The sequence below is a fragment of the Eleutherodactylus coqui genome, chromosome 6, assembly GCF_035609145.1.
Source record: "Eleutherodactylus coqui strain aEleCoq1 chromosome 6, aEleCoq1.hap1, whole genome shotgun sequence".
Classification (NCBI taxonomy): Eukaryota; Metazoa; Chordata; class Amphibia; order Anura; family Eleutherodactylidae; genus Eleutherodactylus; species Eleutherodactylus coqui.
In genome coordinates, this window is record NC_089842.1 from 71,716,712 (window position 1) to 71,735,474 (window position 18,763).

General features: G+C 45.1%; 1 protein-coding gene across 2 annotated transcripts; it reads right to left on the reverse strand.

The window, feature by feature from the left end:
- Positions 1-1,140: 1,140 nt before the first annotated feature.
- FDXACB1 (ferredoxin-fold anticodon binding domain containing 1) lies at positions 1,141-18,750 on the reverse strand. Of its 2 annotated transcripts, none has more exons than XM_066606972.1 (7): positions 18,645-18,750; positions 14,996-15,030; positions 13,863-14,042; positions 10,549-10,705; positions 9,338-9,541; positions 7,098-7,244; positions 1,141-5,335 (listed from the first exon to the last, which is right to left on the reverse strand). In XM_066606972.1, exons 3-7 carry the CDS (start codon positions 14,026-14,028, stop codon positions 4,201-4,203), a joined length of 1,809 nt encoding a protein of 602 aa, XP_066463069.1. In that variant the 5' UTR covers positions 14,029-14,042; positions 14,996-15,030; positions 18,645-18,750; the 3' UTR covers positions 1,141-4,200. The 2 variants fall into 2 exon arrangements, with proteins under 2 accessions (XP_066463069.1, XP_066463068.1); XM_066606971.1 differs by having other exon boundaries at positions 18,564-18,733.
- Positions 18,751-18,763: the final 13 nt, after the last annotated feature.

The window sequence follows — 18,763 nt, forward strand, 5'->3', positions numbered from 1 at the left end:
TATTCACTAAGGGGTGTCATGAGTGTTTTAATCCCACAGTTTTTTTTTAGGAGTCAATGCAATTTAGAAGAGAAAAACTAAAATTTCATATTTTTGCAAATATGTCATTTTAAAGACAGGATTTTTTTTCTATAGTACACATGAAAATGAGGATTCGCACCCCAGAATGGATAAGCCTGTTTGTCCCGTGCTCAGAAACATACCCATTGTGGACCTAGTATTACGTCTGTATGCACAATGGGGCCCAAAATTAAAGGAGCAACCGGTGGCTTTCGGAACAGAAATTTTGCTTGAAGGAGATTTAGGCCCTATTGCACACTTGTAGAGCCATTGAGTGACCAAAACGATGGAGAACGCCCACAAGTGACCCCATTTTGAAAATTAGACCCCTTAACGAATTTATCTAGGGGTACGATGACTTTTTTGACTTCACAGTTTTTGAATGAATTTAAGCCAAGCAGAAGGAAAAAATTAGGATTTTCATTTTTTTGGCAATTGTGTCAATTTAAAAACTGTTTTTTTTGTCCAGTGTACATAGGAATGAAGACGTTCACCCCAAAATGGATACCCCCGTTTGTCCTGTGTTCAGAAACATACCCATTGTGGCCCTAATCTACTTAAAAAAAACATGGCTAGGCCTATAATGGAAGGAGCATCCATTGGATTTCAGGGTACAACGGAATAAATTCCAGGCCCCATTGCCCACTTGTAGAGCCATTGAGCGGCCAAGACGATAAATAACCCCCACAAATGACCCCATTTTGAGAACTAGACCCCTTAACAAATTCATCTAGGGGTGTACTGCGTATTTTGACCCCACAGTATTTGAATGAATCTAAGCAAAGCAGAAGGAATAAAAAACGATTTTCATTTTTTGGCAATTTTGTCAATTTAAAAACTGTTTTTTTTTGTACAGTGTACATAGGAATGAAGACATTCACCCCAAAATGGATACCCCTGTTTGTCCCGTGTTCAAAAACATATCCATTGTGGCCCTAATCTACTTACAGGACACATGGCTAGGCCCATAATGGAGGGAATGCCCGCTGGATTTCAGGGCAGAACTAAATTCCAGGCCCCATTGCCCACTTATACGGAAAAAAAATTGACTTCCTAAAAATAATCCCCCCCCCCCCCATTTTTTGGCATTCCCTAAATATTAGATAAAGGTAATAATATAAACTGCGTTTTATGTCCGAAGACAGGGGTAATTACGGAGGCTGGTTGGATGGGGCACATGGGGCAAGAAAACTGTGTATCCCCCCTCCTCTCATGCTTTTTGGGGGTATTTCGTAACCTCAGCGGCAGGGATGGGGTGTAAAAAGTGGCGCTCTGTGAGGCTTTGTAATCTTGCTGCGGTGCAGCGGTCTCGCACAGAAGGCGCTCAACAAGGTGCTCCTGGAACTGCATGAAGGCGAGCGTTCCCGGGGCTTCTTGTAAATTACGGATTACAGGTAGCAGTCTGAATAACGCCGGGCTCACACGGCCGTAGGTGGAATCCACTTGTGGAGGCCCGCAGCGGATCCCATCTGTGAGCCGGCCGTGACCCTGCGTACGGCCGCGTAATGTACTGCGCATAACTGCCTACTCACACAGGCGGTCATGCGCAGTACACCGTTGTTTGTTTTTATTTCCCGCGCCGTCGCTTAGAGATGACCCGGGTACCCGCAGCCCGTTCACAATGTGTTTGCACATGGGCTGCGGGTATATCCGTGGTCATGGAGCACAATGGGCTCTAGGTCGCGGATATCCGCGGTAAAATATAGCATGCCGTGTTCTGTTTCTGCGAGTGGATTACGTAATTCCGACCCACTAATTGGGGGGAATTGTGTAATCCAATGTATGCGATTGATCCGTGGATTACCGCTGATCAAGCGCATGCAGAACCCGTAATTCCTCTCCGGTCATGTGTGACCGGTCTAATGTTAGATCGCTACTTTATCACGTGACCGGGGACCGCTCAACGAGGCCACCGGTCACTGCTCCAAGCACTCAGCGACCGTTGGTCGCTGGGAGCAAGGAGATTTAAAATTTCCTGGGCTCCCCAGCTCCTGCGAATGTGTCCGGCGTTTCGCCGGTGGGCGCATGCGCAGGAGCCAGAAGGGTCCATGGAGGATAATCGCATCTGGATTCAAATGCGGAAGCCTCCGAGAAGATGTTTTATCTCCCCTCACCGATCGCATTTTAAAGAACTTTTACGTGATCGCCCTTATGCATTGGATAACGGCGATCACGTGACCAGTAACCGCATACCACGGCTCCCCCTGACATCTGCAGGCTCTTGGCTACCTTTGGTAGCCAGCAGCAGGGAGATTTTAAATTTCTTGGGCAATATTTCACTTTTGCGCATGCGTCCGCCATCATGCTGACGGGCGCATGCGCCGAAGCTGGGGTAAGGTCCGCGGATGAACATCCCATCAGGGAACAAATCCGGGACCTTGGGTACGTAATTTCATCCCCCCTTACGGATACGATCCGGAAGGGGAGATGAAGCTTTAACTTTATAAACTTTTAACTTTTTTTACTTTTTAACTTTATATGATCACCGTTATCCGATGAATAACGGTGATCATATGACTGGAAACCGCATACAGCGGTCCCCAGTCATATCTCCCTGCACTCGGCTAACTGTGACAGCCGGGTGCAGGGAGATTTTGAATTTGCCGGGCTCGCCGGCCTTCTGTGCATGCTCGCCATAGCGGTACTTCGCAGAAGCCAGCGGGGGGTCCGGAGACCGGCCGGAGGACATGGAGGAAGAGGGGTGAGTATTTTCACCTTCCCTCATGGATCCAATCCATGAGGGGAGGTGAAACTTTTCTTTTTTTCACACTTTTCCGCGATCGCCGTTATCCATTGTATAACGGCGATCGCAGTACCGGGGACCGCTCACCGCGGTCCTCGCTGACATCTCCTGCCTCCCGGCTACCTACAGGATCCGGGAGCCAGATTTTAAATTTCCTGCGCCGCGGGGCCTTCTGCGCATGCGGCTGACGTAATGCCGCCTGGCGCGCATGCGCAGAAGGACGGCTACGGGGCCCGGAGCATCGGGAGAGCGGGGAGCAGCGTGCCGGACCCGGGTGAGTAATTTCAGCTGCTCCGATGGATCCGATCCATCAGGGCAGCTGAATATGTAACTTTTTTCAACTTTTATTTACTTTTTTGCGATCGGCGCTATCCATTGGATAGCGCCGATCGCAATGCCGGGGAGGGGGTCCGTACAGCCCGGGATGACAGCTCCATGCTGTCAGCTACCTGCGGACACCGACAGCATGTCACGTCCAGAGCCCGAGGGGCTTTATTCTCTGCAGGACACATGTTTTTACGTCCTCAGAGAATAAAGCCCACTTCGGGAGGACGTAAAAACACTATGGTCTGGTCGTTAAGGGGTTAACACAGACAGCACATGGCCCCAAACACAGTAGTTTGCAGGAGGCCTAAGCTTAAAAAGTAGACTGGATGACTTATTATAAACCCTATTGTTTATTTTCGTCAGCTATTTTAAGAGTGTTAAAGCATTTGCTACTGTGTGTGTACATGAAGAATAACACTACATCTAGACATTATATGACTTGTATCTTTCAGTTTTCACTAGTATTCCTCTTTTCAGGCTGTAATTATCAGTTTTCTCTGGGAGCGGGGCTGTGGGAGTCATACGTCTCCCTCCCCTCTGCCATCATAGACTTCAATGAGCCGCAAAAGACATCACCCTCCTCCACTCTCAAGTTTCCAGTCTTGTTATCACTTACTATAGATAGATTTAACTTGACAACAGGTAGTGGACAGCAAATTAAAAGGAATGGGAACACCTAGGGGCCAGAACTTTATAGGGAATGTAGATATTTTAAGTAAATAAAGGGATTTGCACTTTGGCCAGTTCTCACATTGACTATCACATTAAAACAATTTTGTGATGGTACATGTGAAAAAAATATAACTGCTGCAACTTCTATTCTTGTCCGCTTACACAATGCTGAAGAGATGCGAAGTGCCGGGTCTGTTGAGTTCAGACAGCACATGGACGGGTGTACATGTGCCGTATGAGGACAGTTCGGGCGCGACATGCATACTGCCACGTGAATTCGGCCTTATAGAACTACTGCCACCCTATAAATGTAAATAAAGGATGCATCAGTCGCAGATATTTCGGCAGCCGGTGTGATTACGCCCTTATGGGTTTATAATACGCAGCACTATACGACGCTACCTGAGGACGACTGGTAAGCACCGCTGCAGCTCATCCCTCAGTAGTAGCTGCATCGCCAGCGCTGATCTGTAACTCAGCGCTCGATCACAAGACTGATATGTCAGCCGGTAACACAGACCAGTTTTCCCAGTTGCAACATTTTCATACTGGTCCAGCAGTTGAATATCAACAATGGTTCCCTTAGACATTCGCAGTGCGACGGTGTGAAACTCCACATCATTAAACACAGCGTAACCGTCAACCCAAACACTAACATCATGAATGTAACATGGCGGATACAGAGAAAAGTTCTGAAAGGGTTTTAAGTCCCAACCCTGGAATTGTTCTCGGAATCGTTCATCTTCCGTCCATAGCATGCGCCAGTCTTCAATGCCTAGAAGACACATGGCCATTACATCTAAATTCAGAGCTACTTTAATATACTGATGCTCTCCAGGGAAGACTACGCTCATAGTCCCTATGGTCTGATCACAATCAGCCGGTGACATAGTGATGGTATACTCTGCCCCAATTTTCTGATGAAACGTTACACTGACTCTTCTTGGCCACTGATTCTCCGTTTTCTGATCGTTCCCGGTTTCCTCGACACGTGAGAGGACGGCAGCAGCGATGGTGTCTATGGCATTTTTAATAGTGTCCATCAATAGCTGGAGCTGAACTGTAGGAGAATCGCCACAGTAATCCAACAACATGAGGAGTTCATGATAAACCGGCATAGTCCTCGGGGATATTAAGGACTTCCTAAACACAAGGCCACTAACGATGGTCAGAACGTTGGGCTTTAGGGTGGACCTATGGGTGATGTTATCAAGAAGGCATGTAAGTGATGGTCTCAGATGATATAGCCCCTTGGTATGGAGATCGGCTGGGGAAGCGACTTGCGGAAGGTCCTGCTCGGGAGAACATGAGCAATCAGAACTTTCCCCTGCCCTCTTGTCTTGACGAGGCATCACAAAGTAAAGGCTAGAGTAAGTGGTGGAATAGGGAGGACGACGGGAGCAAGTGTTGTTGCAACAAATAAGGGAAAATGTATCTTCTATGACGTTTACAGGCAGCTTCTGCTCACAAAATGTTACCAGTTGTTTATATAGAACATTGATAGGATGACATGAAGTTTTCCCTAGAAAACCCCTGGAAGACAAAAAAGATACAAAAGACATGTTAAACAGCTTACTTCAGGGCCAAGTCACACTGTGTTTATAGTGTATATCGGTATGATTTGCTGACCTAAGCATTTGACGCCTGCCACAGTATAACCATATAGCGGCATTTATTATCCATAGGCTCCCATGTTTAACATCTTAGCGCCGCAGGAGGTGTATATACAGATCCTGGGTCCGCAAGGTTTGTATTGAGCGGGATTGGGAGTCAAGTGTGATCCATACATAGCCACTGCAAGGAGTCCTTGACAGTTGACACCAAGCCGCAATCTCTGGCTATTAACCCTTTACATGCTGTGAGAATTCAGACAGCTGCATTTAAATGCCCAAGACGCCATTCAGGAGTCCTGAAAGGCCATTGCGTTTAGATCGCGAGGCGCTGTTTGGTTGTCATTGCAGCCAGGGTTGCAATGTATTGCTACCTAGTAAGACGAGCCTGTGTCCTGTCTTATTAGGATGTTTGCAAAAATATCATATACTGCAATACTGAGGCTGAGGTATTGCAGTATATGGTATAAACAATCACCTATGGCGACTTAAGAAAAAGTTAAAATAAGTGAGATTTTTATTGTTGCGAAAAATAAAACATATTAAAAGTTTAACCTCCCCTTGTCCATATTTGTAAAAGAAAAAAATTAAATTAAAAAAAAAAAAAAAAGTGTATAATACTCCAAAATGGTAGCAACTAGAGATGAGCGAACGTACTCGGATAAGCACTACTCGTCCGAGTAATGTGCCTTATCTGAGTACCGCTGTACTCGTCTTTAAAGATTCGGGGAGCGCCGCTGCTGACAGGTGAGTTGCGGCGGGGAGCAGGGGAGAGCGGGCGGGAGAGAAGGAGAGAAAGATCTCCCCTCCGTTCCTCCCCGCTCTCCCCTGCAGCTCCCCGCTCCGCGGCGCGCCCCGAATCTTTCAACACGAGTACAGCGATACTCGGATAAGGCACATTACTCGGACGAGTAGTGCTTATCCGAGTACGTTCGCTCATCTCTAGTAGCAACACAAACCTCAGGTCATCCTGCAAAAAATGAGCCCTCACACAACCTAAATTGCCAGAAAGATAAAGAAGTTATAGCGGTCTTTTTAAAAGAATATATATTTTTTTTTAAGTAGTAAAGCCTAAATTTGGTATTGTCATGATTGTATGGACCCACAGAGAAAATTGTAGGTTTACTCCATTTCACTCCATTTAAAAGGTTTTCAGTACAATAAGCAGCACCACTTAAACATGCAAGCCCTCGGACAGCTATGTCGATGGAAAAATAAAAAAGTTATGATTTTTTTAAAAGGAGGACAAACAAAAATTGAAAAAAAACAAGGCATGTTGTGTACAGAGCTGCCACCGTGAACTTTTCTTTTCTCTGGACAACTTCACGGACAGCCAACATTTTCTACGGACACATTGGAAAACCATAGTGAATGATAAAGGTAAGTGACAGATATGTATAGCTGGGGTACAGATGACATTACCAGACTTTACTGTGAGCTCTTACAGTACGCCTCCATATGGACTACTGCAGCAGACTGCGCTATGCCTTACAGCAAAAGTGAAGGTCCATCAAAGCCTGACGAAGGCCAGAAGGACACCGCTTTGACGTCCATTGACTAAATGAGTCTATGGATTCCTTTGAATAGAATATCGATAGTGAAAAAGTTGCATTTACAAAAAAAAAAAGGTGTAAATGAGTAAAAACGTTGTTCTCACAATCAGAGGACGTAGATCCCATAGTCACCTGTCTATGTCACCGTCAACACATTTGGTATCGTGGGAGTAAGACAACTCATCGACCAATTGCAATGCTCTTATGTTCTCCAGTGGTAAACTTCTAGTGAACACGTGATTCAAAGCTCCAACCACATGGAAGGATTTCTCTTGGCTCCTACAAAAGAAATAAGGGAGGGGGGGGGGGTTAAATATTAATTGCTGAAAGGCCAGGTCATTTGTGACCGAATTTTTATATTTATGCCTATCAGCATTGTGGTGGAGATAACTTATTTAAAACAGTATATACAAGTGAGCAAGCAGTTTTTCCCTCTCTGAATCTCCCAGCCTCTTTCTCCTCAGATGGTCATGTGATCTCAGTTCTGTCCAGCTCAGATTTACTTGGGGTTGTGTGGTCAGTTTCTAGGCACTTTCTCAGCCTGTGTTATGCTATTACATGGACCGTACCCCAGAAACTCCCTAGAGGGTGGATACAGACACTTTTATCACAGTTACTGATGGTGATCTCACAGCTCCTGTAACACAGTTTTAATAGATGAAATCACAGCTAATCCTCTTGACTGCATATTTATGGGCTATAGCTGATTTTGTTGAATACAGAAGGTAATGAAAATTAAACTGCCCACCCAGCAGGCAGAAATGGTACAGCCTCTAGCTAATGCAGTACTGATGCATCATGGAATTGATGTAATAGTGAAACTAAAAATTCTCACCATCAAGATGGTGCCTGATAAGTATCAGACAGTGGGCAGTACTGCATAGAAGTGGCTGGTATACACAGAGGAGACCTACAGAGTGTGACAGGCAATCAGGTGAGAGGGGCAGAATTGGAAAAATTTATTTTCACCGGAGTGTCTCTTTAAAGGGGTTTTCCAGTTAAATACTATTGATGACCTATCATTAGGTTAGGTAATCAATTGTTGATCAGCCGGGGTACGCCGCTCGGGACCCTGATCGATCATCTGTGTGGGCAAATGCTGTCAGCACTGCAACAACATATAGGTTGAGGCAGAAGCCTCTGCACCGACCTACGGCTAGTGTCCTGCTCAGAGGTTTCTGCTCCAACCTCTCTGTATTTGGAGCGAAAGCCTCCGCGCCAACTTCCCATTTGGTGGCCGGCGCTTGTAACTGCAGGGACAGCTCCCATTTATGAGACCTCTGTTATTGCAGCAGTGACAGCATGCGCCCGCACAGCTGATCGGGACCCTGACCCTGATGCACCCGAGCAGTGGACCTCAGCCGATCAACTACTGATGACCTATCCTGATGATAGGTCATCAATCGTATTTAAATGAAAGGCCTCTTTAATTCATATTTTGATAGAAGTGGGGAAAAAAAAGAGTGTTTACATACTTTGTATTTCATTTTATCCTTTTTTTTACCCCTGTTATAGTAATAATATATGTATTCTACTGTATATATAGCTTGTCTTATGTTTCTGTGTGTGTATATTATATATATATATATATATATATATATATATATATACACACACACATACATACACACATATATATATATATATATATACATATACACACATACATATACACACACACACACACACACACACACACACACACACGTACATATAGACAGATACACATGCATATAGACACACACACACACACACACACACACACACACACACACACACATAGCGTGTTTCCCCTGAAAGTAAGACCTACCCCAAAAATATGCCCTAGCTAGGCTACATGTTCAAATAAAAAAAGCAACACTCACCTACCGCCGGTGTTCCAGTCCTCGCCCTGGTTTCCTTTGCTGCTCCAGGCTGCCGCGTCCTCCCTCAAGCCGACACAGCAGGTCCTCCTGGAAGCTAATGCTCTGATTGGTTACTCCAACACCACGTCAGTCAATGAAAGCCGGCGCTGGATTAACCAATCACAGCCCTTCAATGATTCCAGGAAGAACTGCTCTGCCGGCTTGAAGGACGACACGGCAGCCTGCAGCAGCAAAGGAGACCAGCGCGAGAACGCCGACGGTATGCGAGTATGATTAGACACTACCCGAAAATAAGACACTGTGCCTCTCAAATGAGTATAAAACGATTGAAAATCATTGGTTTCATAATCATACATTTCCATTTACTCTCGCATAGCAAGAAAACCTATCGCTAGTGGGTAGGAGCCCTTATATAGTGAATAACCTGTATTTGCCAACTATACTCCTATACGTTAATACTCATGCTGTAGTCATGTGACTAAAACAAGCTGTAGATAGTCTCAATACCTGTAGCCAGTGCTCTGGTAACCGCAGTGCTTATCAGAATCAAACGGGACCACTGAAGTCAGGATGAACCCTGCGGGGGCAGCCATGGATACCACTTGCCAGCTGTTATGCCATTCCCTCTTAGGCTGATCAGCAGGAGTGCCACCTTGCCCTTGGCATAAGGCTACATGGATTTCACCTCTCGGAGAGAGAACATCTGCACAACTGTGATATAAGAAGCATTTAGTATATGTTGTTACATCCAGTGACAGAAACAATAGCTTTCAAAATTCCCAAATAGCGCTTTTTTAAAAAGATTTTTGGGGGGACAACTTTCAATACCATGTACCTAGTATGAGGTTTCTCTTTGTAAGATGTAATCATGTTGAAAGTAAATTATGGCCCACGAAAGATGAACAACTGGGTCTAAACAAGTCCAATATGTAATGCCGAAAAAACAAAACATTATCCCTATATCACTTTAAAGGGAATTTGTCACTGGGTTCATGCTGCAGAACAAGCAGAGAGAGAGCTGCCCGTCAAAATGCTGCGGGCAGGGAGAGCCCAGTGCAGCTCTTATAGATGCTCCAGTTACAGTGAAAAGGGTGAAATGTCCCCTAGAAGTGTTATATGACATCGTGGGAGACTGAAATGTTTATCCTTTCCAATCCAATTTGTATCCTGGTTTTCCTAGGGGGGCTTACTCATTTTCTGCCGTTATACAACGGCGCTATCTGCTGGCTAAAGCCAGTACTGCATAAGGTGACTCATGGCAGCTCGTGATCTCATTGTGGAGGAAGGGGGGCTGTTTTGGACTCTTGATTGCCGATCGGCTCATCTAAAATGCCGTTGTCAGAACTGATAGCAGCATTCAAAGGGTTAACAAAAGCGAACAGCACAAATCGCGTCTGTTGCGAGCAGGTGTCAGCTCCATACATAGACACCCGGCGGGTGCTCTATGTGTACAGCGCATATTGGGAAGGGGTTAAGCTACTGACAATCGATGATAAAACAGACCAATATCAACTTCTGACTACTTAGGAAGGCAAACGGACATCATAGAGGATAGTCTCCTATTCTGGAAGCCCCTTTATTATCCAGAGTTGGGAGCCACTAAGAGCAACTCCTGCTCTGGCACTCTCAGGCCAGTCAAGTAATCATGGGCACCAATTTACCTGAATGGCTGCTACATTTACCCCCCAGCAGCCACTAAGACCACCTTTTTGACTTACCTGTGAAAAAAACTGGACAGCAAGTCTCTGTTCTTCTTCACTCCCGCCTTTCTACCGCAGTGTGGAAAGTTGAAAATAATTCTGTCATAAAGTATATTAGTGAGAAAGGTGCATTCATGTAGCTTTGTAGCGTCCACGCCAAAGTGAACCACTGCTCCTATAGCAAAACGTGACACAGATTAGAAATGGGGATAGAATTTTATTACATACTTAATATTCTTATTTTCATCATCAAAGTGATGTGCACGTCTTTACACTAAGTAAACTACACTCAGATGTGGAGTCATCACACTGTATAGGAACATGACGACATCTGGACAAAGCTGCCACGCAGTTCAGAGAATACTAGAATGGTAGAGTTGGAAGGGACCTCCAGGGTCATCGCGTCCAACCCCCTGCTCAATACAGGATTCACTAAATCATCCCAGACAGATGTCTGTCCAGCCTCTGTTTGAACACTTCCATTGAAGGAGAACTCACCACCTCCCGGGGTAACCTGTTCCACTCATTGATCCCCCTCACTGTCTAATATCTAATCTGTGTCTCCTCCCTTTCACTTTCATCCCATTGCTTCTAGTCTTTCCTTGTACAAATGAGAATAGGGCTGATCCCTCTGCACTGTGACAGCACTTCAGATATTTGTAGACAGCTATTAAGTCTCCTCTCAGCCTTCTTTTTTGCTAAACATTCCCAGATCCTTTAACCCGTTTATCATAGGACATGATTTGCAGACCACTCACCATCTTGGTAACTCTTCTCTGAACTTGCTCCAGTTTGTCTATTTCTTTTTTAAAGTGGGGTGCCCAGAACTGGGCACAGTATTCCAGATGAGGTCTGACTAAGAATAGAGGGGGAGAATTACCTCACGTGATCTAAACTCTATGCTTCTCCTAATACCTCCCAGAATTGTGTTTGCCTTTTTAGCTGCTGCATCACATTGTTGACTCATGTTCAGTCTATGATCTATTAGTATACCCAAGTCTTTTTCACAGGTGCTGCTGTTTAGCTCAATTCCTCCCATTCTGTATGTGCTTTTTTCATTTTTCTTGCCCAGATGTAGGACTTTGCATTTCTCCTTGTTAAATACCATTCTGTTAGTCGCCGCCCACTGTTCAAGATTTTCTAGATCTTTTTGAATACTCTCTCTCGCTTCCCTAATGTTAGCTTTCCCTCCTAGCTTTGTGTCGTCTGCAAATTTTATCAGTTTCCCATCAATTCCCTGCTCAGCTGATCCACTAATCTAGGGAGATTTCAAACCCTTTTGGATATATTGGTTTTCTTCCTGACTTTACAATATACAGCACCTATCTAATTCTAAGAAACAGTGTTCCTGTTTTGTAACGCCTTAGTGACCAAGCCTGTTTGCGCTTCAGTGACAGAGCCAAATTTTGGAAATCTGACACGTGTCACTTTAACATAGAATAACTCCGTAAAGATTTTGCATATCCAAGTGATTCTGACATAGGCTCCATGTCCTGGATATTGGCAGTAAAATAGAACAATCTGCATTCTGTTTTATGTGAGTAGATTGCATAATTCCGGCCCACTAATGTAAGCGGAATTATGTAATCCAGTGCCTTTTGATTGTGTATTACCATGGATCAAACGCATGCTGAATCCGCAATTTCTATCTGGTCATGCGAGACCAGCCTATGGTAGATTGCTACCTTTTTATCACGTCACCGGGGACCACTCAACAAGGCAATTGGTCACTGCTCCAGGCTTTTGTTACTGTTGGTAGCCGGGAGCCAGCAGATTTTAAATTACCTGGGCTCCCCGGTTCTTGCACGTGTCTGGCATTTTGCGGACGGGCACATGCGCAGAAGCCGGGGAAGGTCCATGGAGGAGTATTGCATTGAGGTTCAAATGCAGAGACCTCTGATAAAATTCTCATCTCCTCCCACCAATCGCATCGGTGAGAGGAGATAAAACTTCAACTTTTTATTTTTATTTTTACGTGATCGCCATTATCCATTGAATAACGGCGATCACGTGACCAGGAACTGCATACTACAGCCCCCTGTGACATCTCCAGGCTACCTTTGGTAGCCAGGAGCAGGGAGATTTAAAATGTTCCAAGCAATCCTTGACTTTTGCGCATGCATCCACCACTATGCTGACAGGCGCATTACACCAAATCTGGGAAAGGTTCGCGGATAAAGCTCCCATCAGGGAACAAATCCAGGGACCTTGAGTATGTAATTTCATCTCCCCTCACGGATACGATCCATAGGTGGAGAGAAAAAAAAAGTTTTAAAAAGTTAGTTTTAACACTTTTTAACTTTACACAATTACTGTTATCCAATGGATAACGGTGATCATGTGACCGGGGACCGCTTACTTTTTGACAGCCGGGTGCAGGGAGATTTTAAATTTGACGGGCTCCCCAGCCTTCGCCGCATACGCAGGTGCAGATCGCCACGGGACATTACAGAGGACGGGGGTGAGTATTTTAAAACTTTTTTTTCATTTTTGTGTGATCGCCGTTATCTATACGGCTGGGGAACCACTCACTGTGGTCCCTGATGATATCTCCTGCCTCCCGACTACCTCCAGGAGCCAGGAGATTTCGAATTTGCCAGGGCTCCCGGCCTTCTGCTCACGCGGCTGACATAATGACGCCTGGTGCACATGAGTATGCAGCTGAATCTTTAACTTTTTGAAAACTTTTTAAAACTTTAATGCGATCAGCACTATCCATTAGATAGCACTGATCGCATGACGGGGGTGGTGGGGGTGGGTTCCCATGGCCTCCCATGACAGCTCCAGGTTGTCGGCTACTTCCGGTAACGGACAGCATGGAGCTGTCACGTCCACAGCCTACATGACTTTAATCCCCAAAGGAAGCATGTTTTTACATACCTGGGGATTAAAGCCCACTAAAGCAGTTCGTAAAAAGGACAATACAGTGGTCAGCAAGGGGTTAACTCATGATTTCTTGGTCATAAGAAAGATAAAATGTCCGAAACATTGCTACAGTAAAATATTCATACTACTTTGAAACAAAAATAAAGTTTAACAAGTCTTATTTGCATCAAAAAGTCTGGATGCGGTTCCTCTTCTTCTTCTGTGATTAATGTCATAAGGCAGCAAGGACCTGAATTCACACTCAGCTGCCTGACAAATAGATGGGTGCAACCATTGGGGATTGGGGTACAATGTTGCTATGCAGTGTGATGACATCACATCCTGACAACAAGGGGGGGGGGGTGTAATTTAAAGGGGTGTAATATCATACAGGTATTTTAGGGCCGTTAGTCTCAGCTACTACAAACTTCTGTAATCAGACAATGAAGCTGGTCTACTCCTTTTACCTTTACTTCTAAGGTGCTGAACATTCCTCCAAGCGAGCGGCTGATTACAGACAGTATCTTCCAACTCATAGCAGGTGGCAGTAATGTGATGAATTTCTTGGCTGGCGTCACAGAGGGAGGCAGAGAATGAAAAGTTTCCCTCTCCGACTAACAGGACATTACGCATCTTCTATCCTGGAGCTGAACAAGAAATGTAAAATCTATAAAGCATATAAACAACACAGACAAACTGATGTATAAAGTTATGCAGACTTTAGGGGCAAAGAACCAATTTGGCATTTTGCTCTACATAAAAAGTTTAGTAACTTTGTAAGTACATTAAAGTTACCCCCTACATTATAGTCCAGAGCTAAGTTAACAATTCTGAGCACTACTGGTTGTATTACTGTCTACACAGAGCTTTCCCTGGCGATCTGCATTACGGCAAGAGTTTGTTTAACCCCTTAAAGACTTAAGCGATGTTTTCCTGCATGGCACTTAGATGCGATGCAGGAAATAAATTGCGGCATGTCCTATCTTGTCGTGCTCTTGCATCACTCTGCTTATTGTTTTCAATGGGCCTGGCAGCAGCATCGCCACTCATGCAGGGTGCATGCAGTATGAGGTCTCCTATTGGGAACAATTGGAGAAACTCTGCCACACTGACAGCCGCAGCGCAGGATCCCTGCAACCCTGAAGTGACGGGAAGCTGTTTTGACATGAAAACACCTCGGGGAATTCACATGGTGGGGAGCGTGATATGGGGGCGGCATTCACGGCCCCCTATCGTACTTGCCTGTGTGAAGTTAGCCCAAGAGCTGTAAATATACAGAGCTTGGTCCTGGGCTTTAACCCTGGTCAATGCAGAATGCAACACTGCCGATTCTGTGATCGCTGATGACCCATAGTATGTCAGAGCGGCCGGGTCTTACTATACCCAGAACAGCTCTGCCAGTGACTACGGTCACACTAGGGAGATGGTATCCCCTATAACTGGGCTCCTATGGATGCTCCAGCTACAGTGGAAGCGTGTGAAGTAAAAAAAAAAAAATACAGTGTGAATGCCCCCAGAGGTCTTCCAGGACGTCATGGAGGACATAATGTTAGAAAAAAGTCAGAAAAATACTATATATATAACAAAGAAAAAGACCCACCGCTGATGTCAAAGTAAACCATCGCCATGTCCACCCTGTAATCACAGAATACACAAATTATATATCAAAATGACTGAAAAAAAGGGCAAACCCGTTCTTAAGCTTTATTGTAATGCAAATATAATCATTTAAAAAAATTAAAAGAACTATACATTTAAAAAATTATTTTACTTTTTGTACCATAATAAAAAAAAACTTTAGTTAAAAAAAAAAAGATTCAAGAAATAGCCCTGTATGTGACGAGGAAAAAAAACGCATCAAAAATAATTTTGGCAGGACAGGTAAAAAAAAAAAAATTAAAAAAAATGGACCCATAAAACCACCACATATTTAAAAAAAAAAAAATCACTAAAAAGTGTGTGGTCATTTAGGATTGAAATCCGCAGGTCTTTAAAGTGTTAAGGTAGCTGTACTGCAGAACTTGCATTAGTCTAACGATACTTTTAAAGGCCCATTTACACGAAGCAATGATCGCTCAAACGACAGTATGAGTAACAGCTTTGAGCGATTATTTTGCATAAACTTTTAAGTAGCTACTCAGCTACCTAAGAGCAATTTAGTGTGCAAATGAAGCCTCAAAGCTCATTTACACTGGATGAGTGTCAGGCAAACAATGCCCGACACTCGTCCCTGTGTCTCCACGCTCCCATGGTCCTGCACGGGAGCTAGCAGAGCAGGCTGGTTCATGGAGCGGCCAGCAGGGGGGCGGGGCAGTGCAGGAGATTTCTCTCCTCTCGCCCCCTCCATTGAGATAGCACAGCGGCCGTTTGCTATTGAACGGCCGCTGTTTAAACTGCACAATCAGCTTCATCACTTATCTTGTATGCTGCATGAAAGATCAGCGATGAAGCTCATCGTGCAGTTTATACAGCCGCCGTTCAGTAGTGAACAGCCGCTGTGTTACCTCAATGGAGAGGGGCGGGGGAGCGAGAGGAGAGAAATCTCTTGCACTGCCCCGTTCCCCTGCTGGCGGCTCTGTGTGCGACCAGCTGAGCTAGCTCCCGTGCAGGAGCACGGGAGCGCCGGGATACAGGGATGAATGTCGGGCATTGGTTGCCTGACACTCGTCCAGTGTAAATGGGCCTTTAGCTGAAGGCAGTTAATAGCCCGAGGGCTCTTATCTGCTTTCAGTTCTTTTGTTCTTCGACAGGAAACAATGCTAGCAGCACTACCCGCAGAGAACTGCTGATAAGGCTGACGGTTTTTAGGTTGGACTGAATTTAATGATCAGCTAGCAGTGAACGAAAAGTGCACGATGGCTGCGTGTTTAAACGCAAATATGATCGCTCAAATGATCGTCGATTAGCAATTTTTTAGCGAACATCGGCTTGTGTACATGGGCCTTAAGTGTAAAACTGCACTTCCTCAACATCTTAGGCGTTCCACGTGTCCATCTCAGGGGTCACTCACACGGGCGGATGCGGGCTGCGTTTTACATGCATAATATGCAGTACACGGCACATACACATGTAACATGCATGTTTGCTGCATATTTTAATGTCCCCAAAATAGGACATGCTACATTTTTTTGTGTGCGCGAGAACAATGCAGATCTGATTTGGCCAATGTGATTCCATGGTCTCTTGGGTCTGCGTATAACAAGTGGAATACACAGCCCGCGTACACCCATGTAAGTCAGCTCTTCAGACAGCCATAAAATAAGGACTTTTTGCTCTTCTACTCTGGACATGACACCCAGACCTCCCACAGGTCATCAGAGTGCAGCGAGGCTCCAGTTCTGGGTGCTGTATCTGTAATCCAGGCGCAGAACTGTCCCATTATTATGGCCGTCTGAAAGCTGCCTTACAGGGGTTGTCCAGGTGAACACTACTGGTGACCAATCACTAGATCGGCAGGTGTCCTCCATCCAGGATCCCAACAATCAGCTATGAGACAGAGTTTCAGATCACCGGATTGCTCAAAACACTGGTATCCAGTTAACTTTACTAGCAACCCCTTCCCGCTATATGACGTACAGTTATGTCCTGCAGTGTCGGGGTATGTATGAAGAGAGATCACAGGGCGACCCCTCTTCATACAGCGTGGGCGGAAGCTGTTTATTACAGCTGACACCCACGGGCAATAGCTGCAACCAGCCTCGCAGCTGATCTGTGCTATTAACCCTTTAAATGCTGCTGTTAATTCTGACAGCGGCATTTAAATCCCCCGAACGATGTTCGGGAGTCCCGTACGGCCTCCCTGCGATGAGATCGCAGGGAGCTGTGCGAGTGTCATGACAGCCGGGGGTCGTCTGAAAGGCCCCAGGGCTGCCTTAGCAGACTGCCTATCAAGCCGTTCCTGTGGCATGGCTTGATAGGCTGCCTGCCCGATCGCAGTAGGACGTAATGCTGTGGCATTAGACCATGCTGCAGCAGCGATCAAAGCATCGCAGGTTGTGGTCTCTTAGGCCTGCCTCACACAGGCATTTGCAAAAACGCTGCGTTTTTAGCAATGTTGGCATGTGTTTTGATAGCGTTTTGAGCACAGCTGAACCGTAGCCAAGGAAGCTGGAAACTTTTTTTCAGACTCCCTGGCATAGCAACCTGCGTTTAACGCTATGAAAACGCAGTACAATTATTTTAATGGAAGACACACAGCTGAAAACGGGCAAGAATAGAACATGCAACGCTTTCAAAACGCAGCGTTTTCAGCCTTGTGTGAGCAGCCCCATTGAAATGAATCGGAGCCTAGTACAGCGTTTTCAGCACTGAACGCAAAGCGCTGTACAAAAACGCCCGTGTGAGGGAGGCCTTAGCAGGACTAAAAAAGAAAGTAAAAATAAGATCAATAAAGTTTTACTAATTGTAAAAAAAAAAAAAAAAAGTTAACAGTTTTAATCACCCCCCTTTTGTTATATCTACAGTAGAAGGCTCTAAATCATAAAATAAAAATATATATTTGGTATCGCCGCGTCCGTAAAAGTGAGATCAATCAAAGCAGCGCATTATTTACCACGCACGGTTAACGTCATCCAAAAAAAAGAAAGAATGCCTGAAAATGCACTTTTTTGGTCACCCTGCTTCCCAGAATAAAAGGGAGAAAAAGCGATCAAAAAGTCGGGTGTATTCCAAAACAGTATCAACGTAAACTACAGGACATCTCTCAAAAATGAGCCCTCGCACAACTACTTTGACGGAAAAATAAAAAGTTTTTGCGAGCAGAAGATGGCGGCAAAAAATAATTTTAGAAAATTAAATGTCTTCGAAAAAAAAATTGTAGTCAGCAAAAAAAATAAATAAAAAAATATATATATATGTTTGTTCTCGTAGCAATCGTACTGACCAATAGCACAAAAGAGCCGCACTACAAACTGCGCTACGGACAGCGTTTTCAGAGTTCTGGCCATCTGCAGCACCCTTTAATCCGCTGATTGGCGGGGGGCACGGTCGTTGAACCCCATTTGTCTGCTGGTGGTGACCGATCCTCAGTTTTATCCAGAGAACCCCTTTAAGCTATTATCCCATTCAGTAAGACTCATATCTACAGCGAACTGGGATCCCTGAACGGGGAGATTGTGTCATCAGGAGAATAAAGATTGATTTTACCCGTTTACCATTTGTGACATTACCATAAAGGGATTCTGTTTACATCCTCCATAGAAGAGCCTGGCACCGTACAGGAGCCCCGCCCCCACAGTAATGGCACTCACCCGCCAGTCTGCGGGCTTCCCGGGGATTCACGGACACTTCTCGCTTAGTAGGTCCGCTCTGGTCCACATGGCTGCAGCCAGAAACCAGTGACAGCATAACCACGTGACACACTCCTCAC

Coding starts and splice junctions, on each gene's coding strand:
- FDXACB1 (XM_066606972.1), bottom strand. CDS start 14,028: ATGCGTAATGTCCTGTTAGTCGGAGAGGGAAACTTTTCATTCTCTGCC. Junction 10,706..13,862: donor TCAGCACCTTAGAAGTAAAG/GTAAAAGGAGTA, acceptor GTTTTGCTATAG/GAGCAGTGGTTCACTTTGGC. Junction 5,336..7,097: donor GTTGACGGTGACATAGACAG/GTGACTATGGGA, acceptor TTTGTCTTCCAG/GGGTTTTCTAGGGAAAACTT.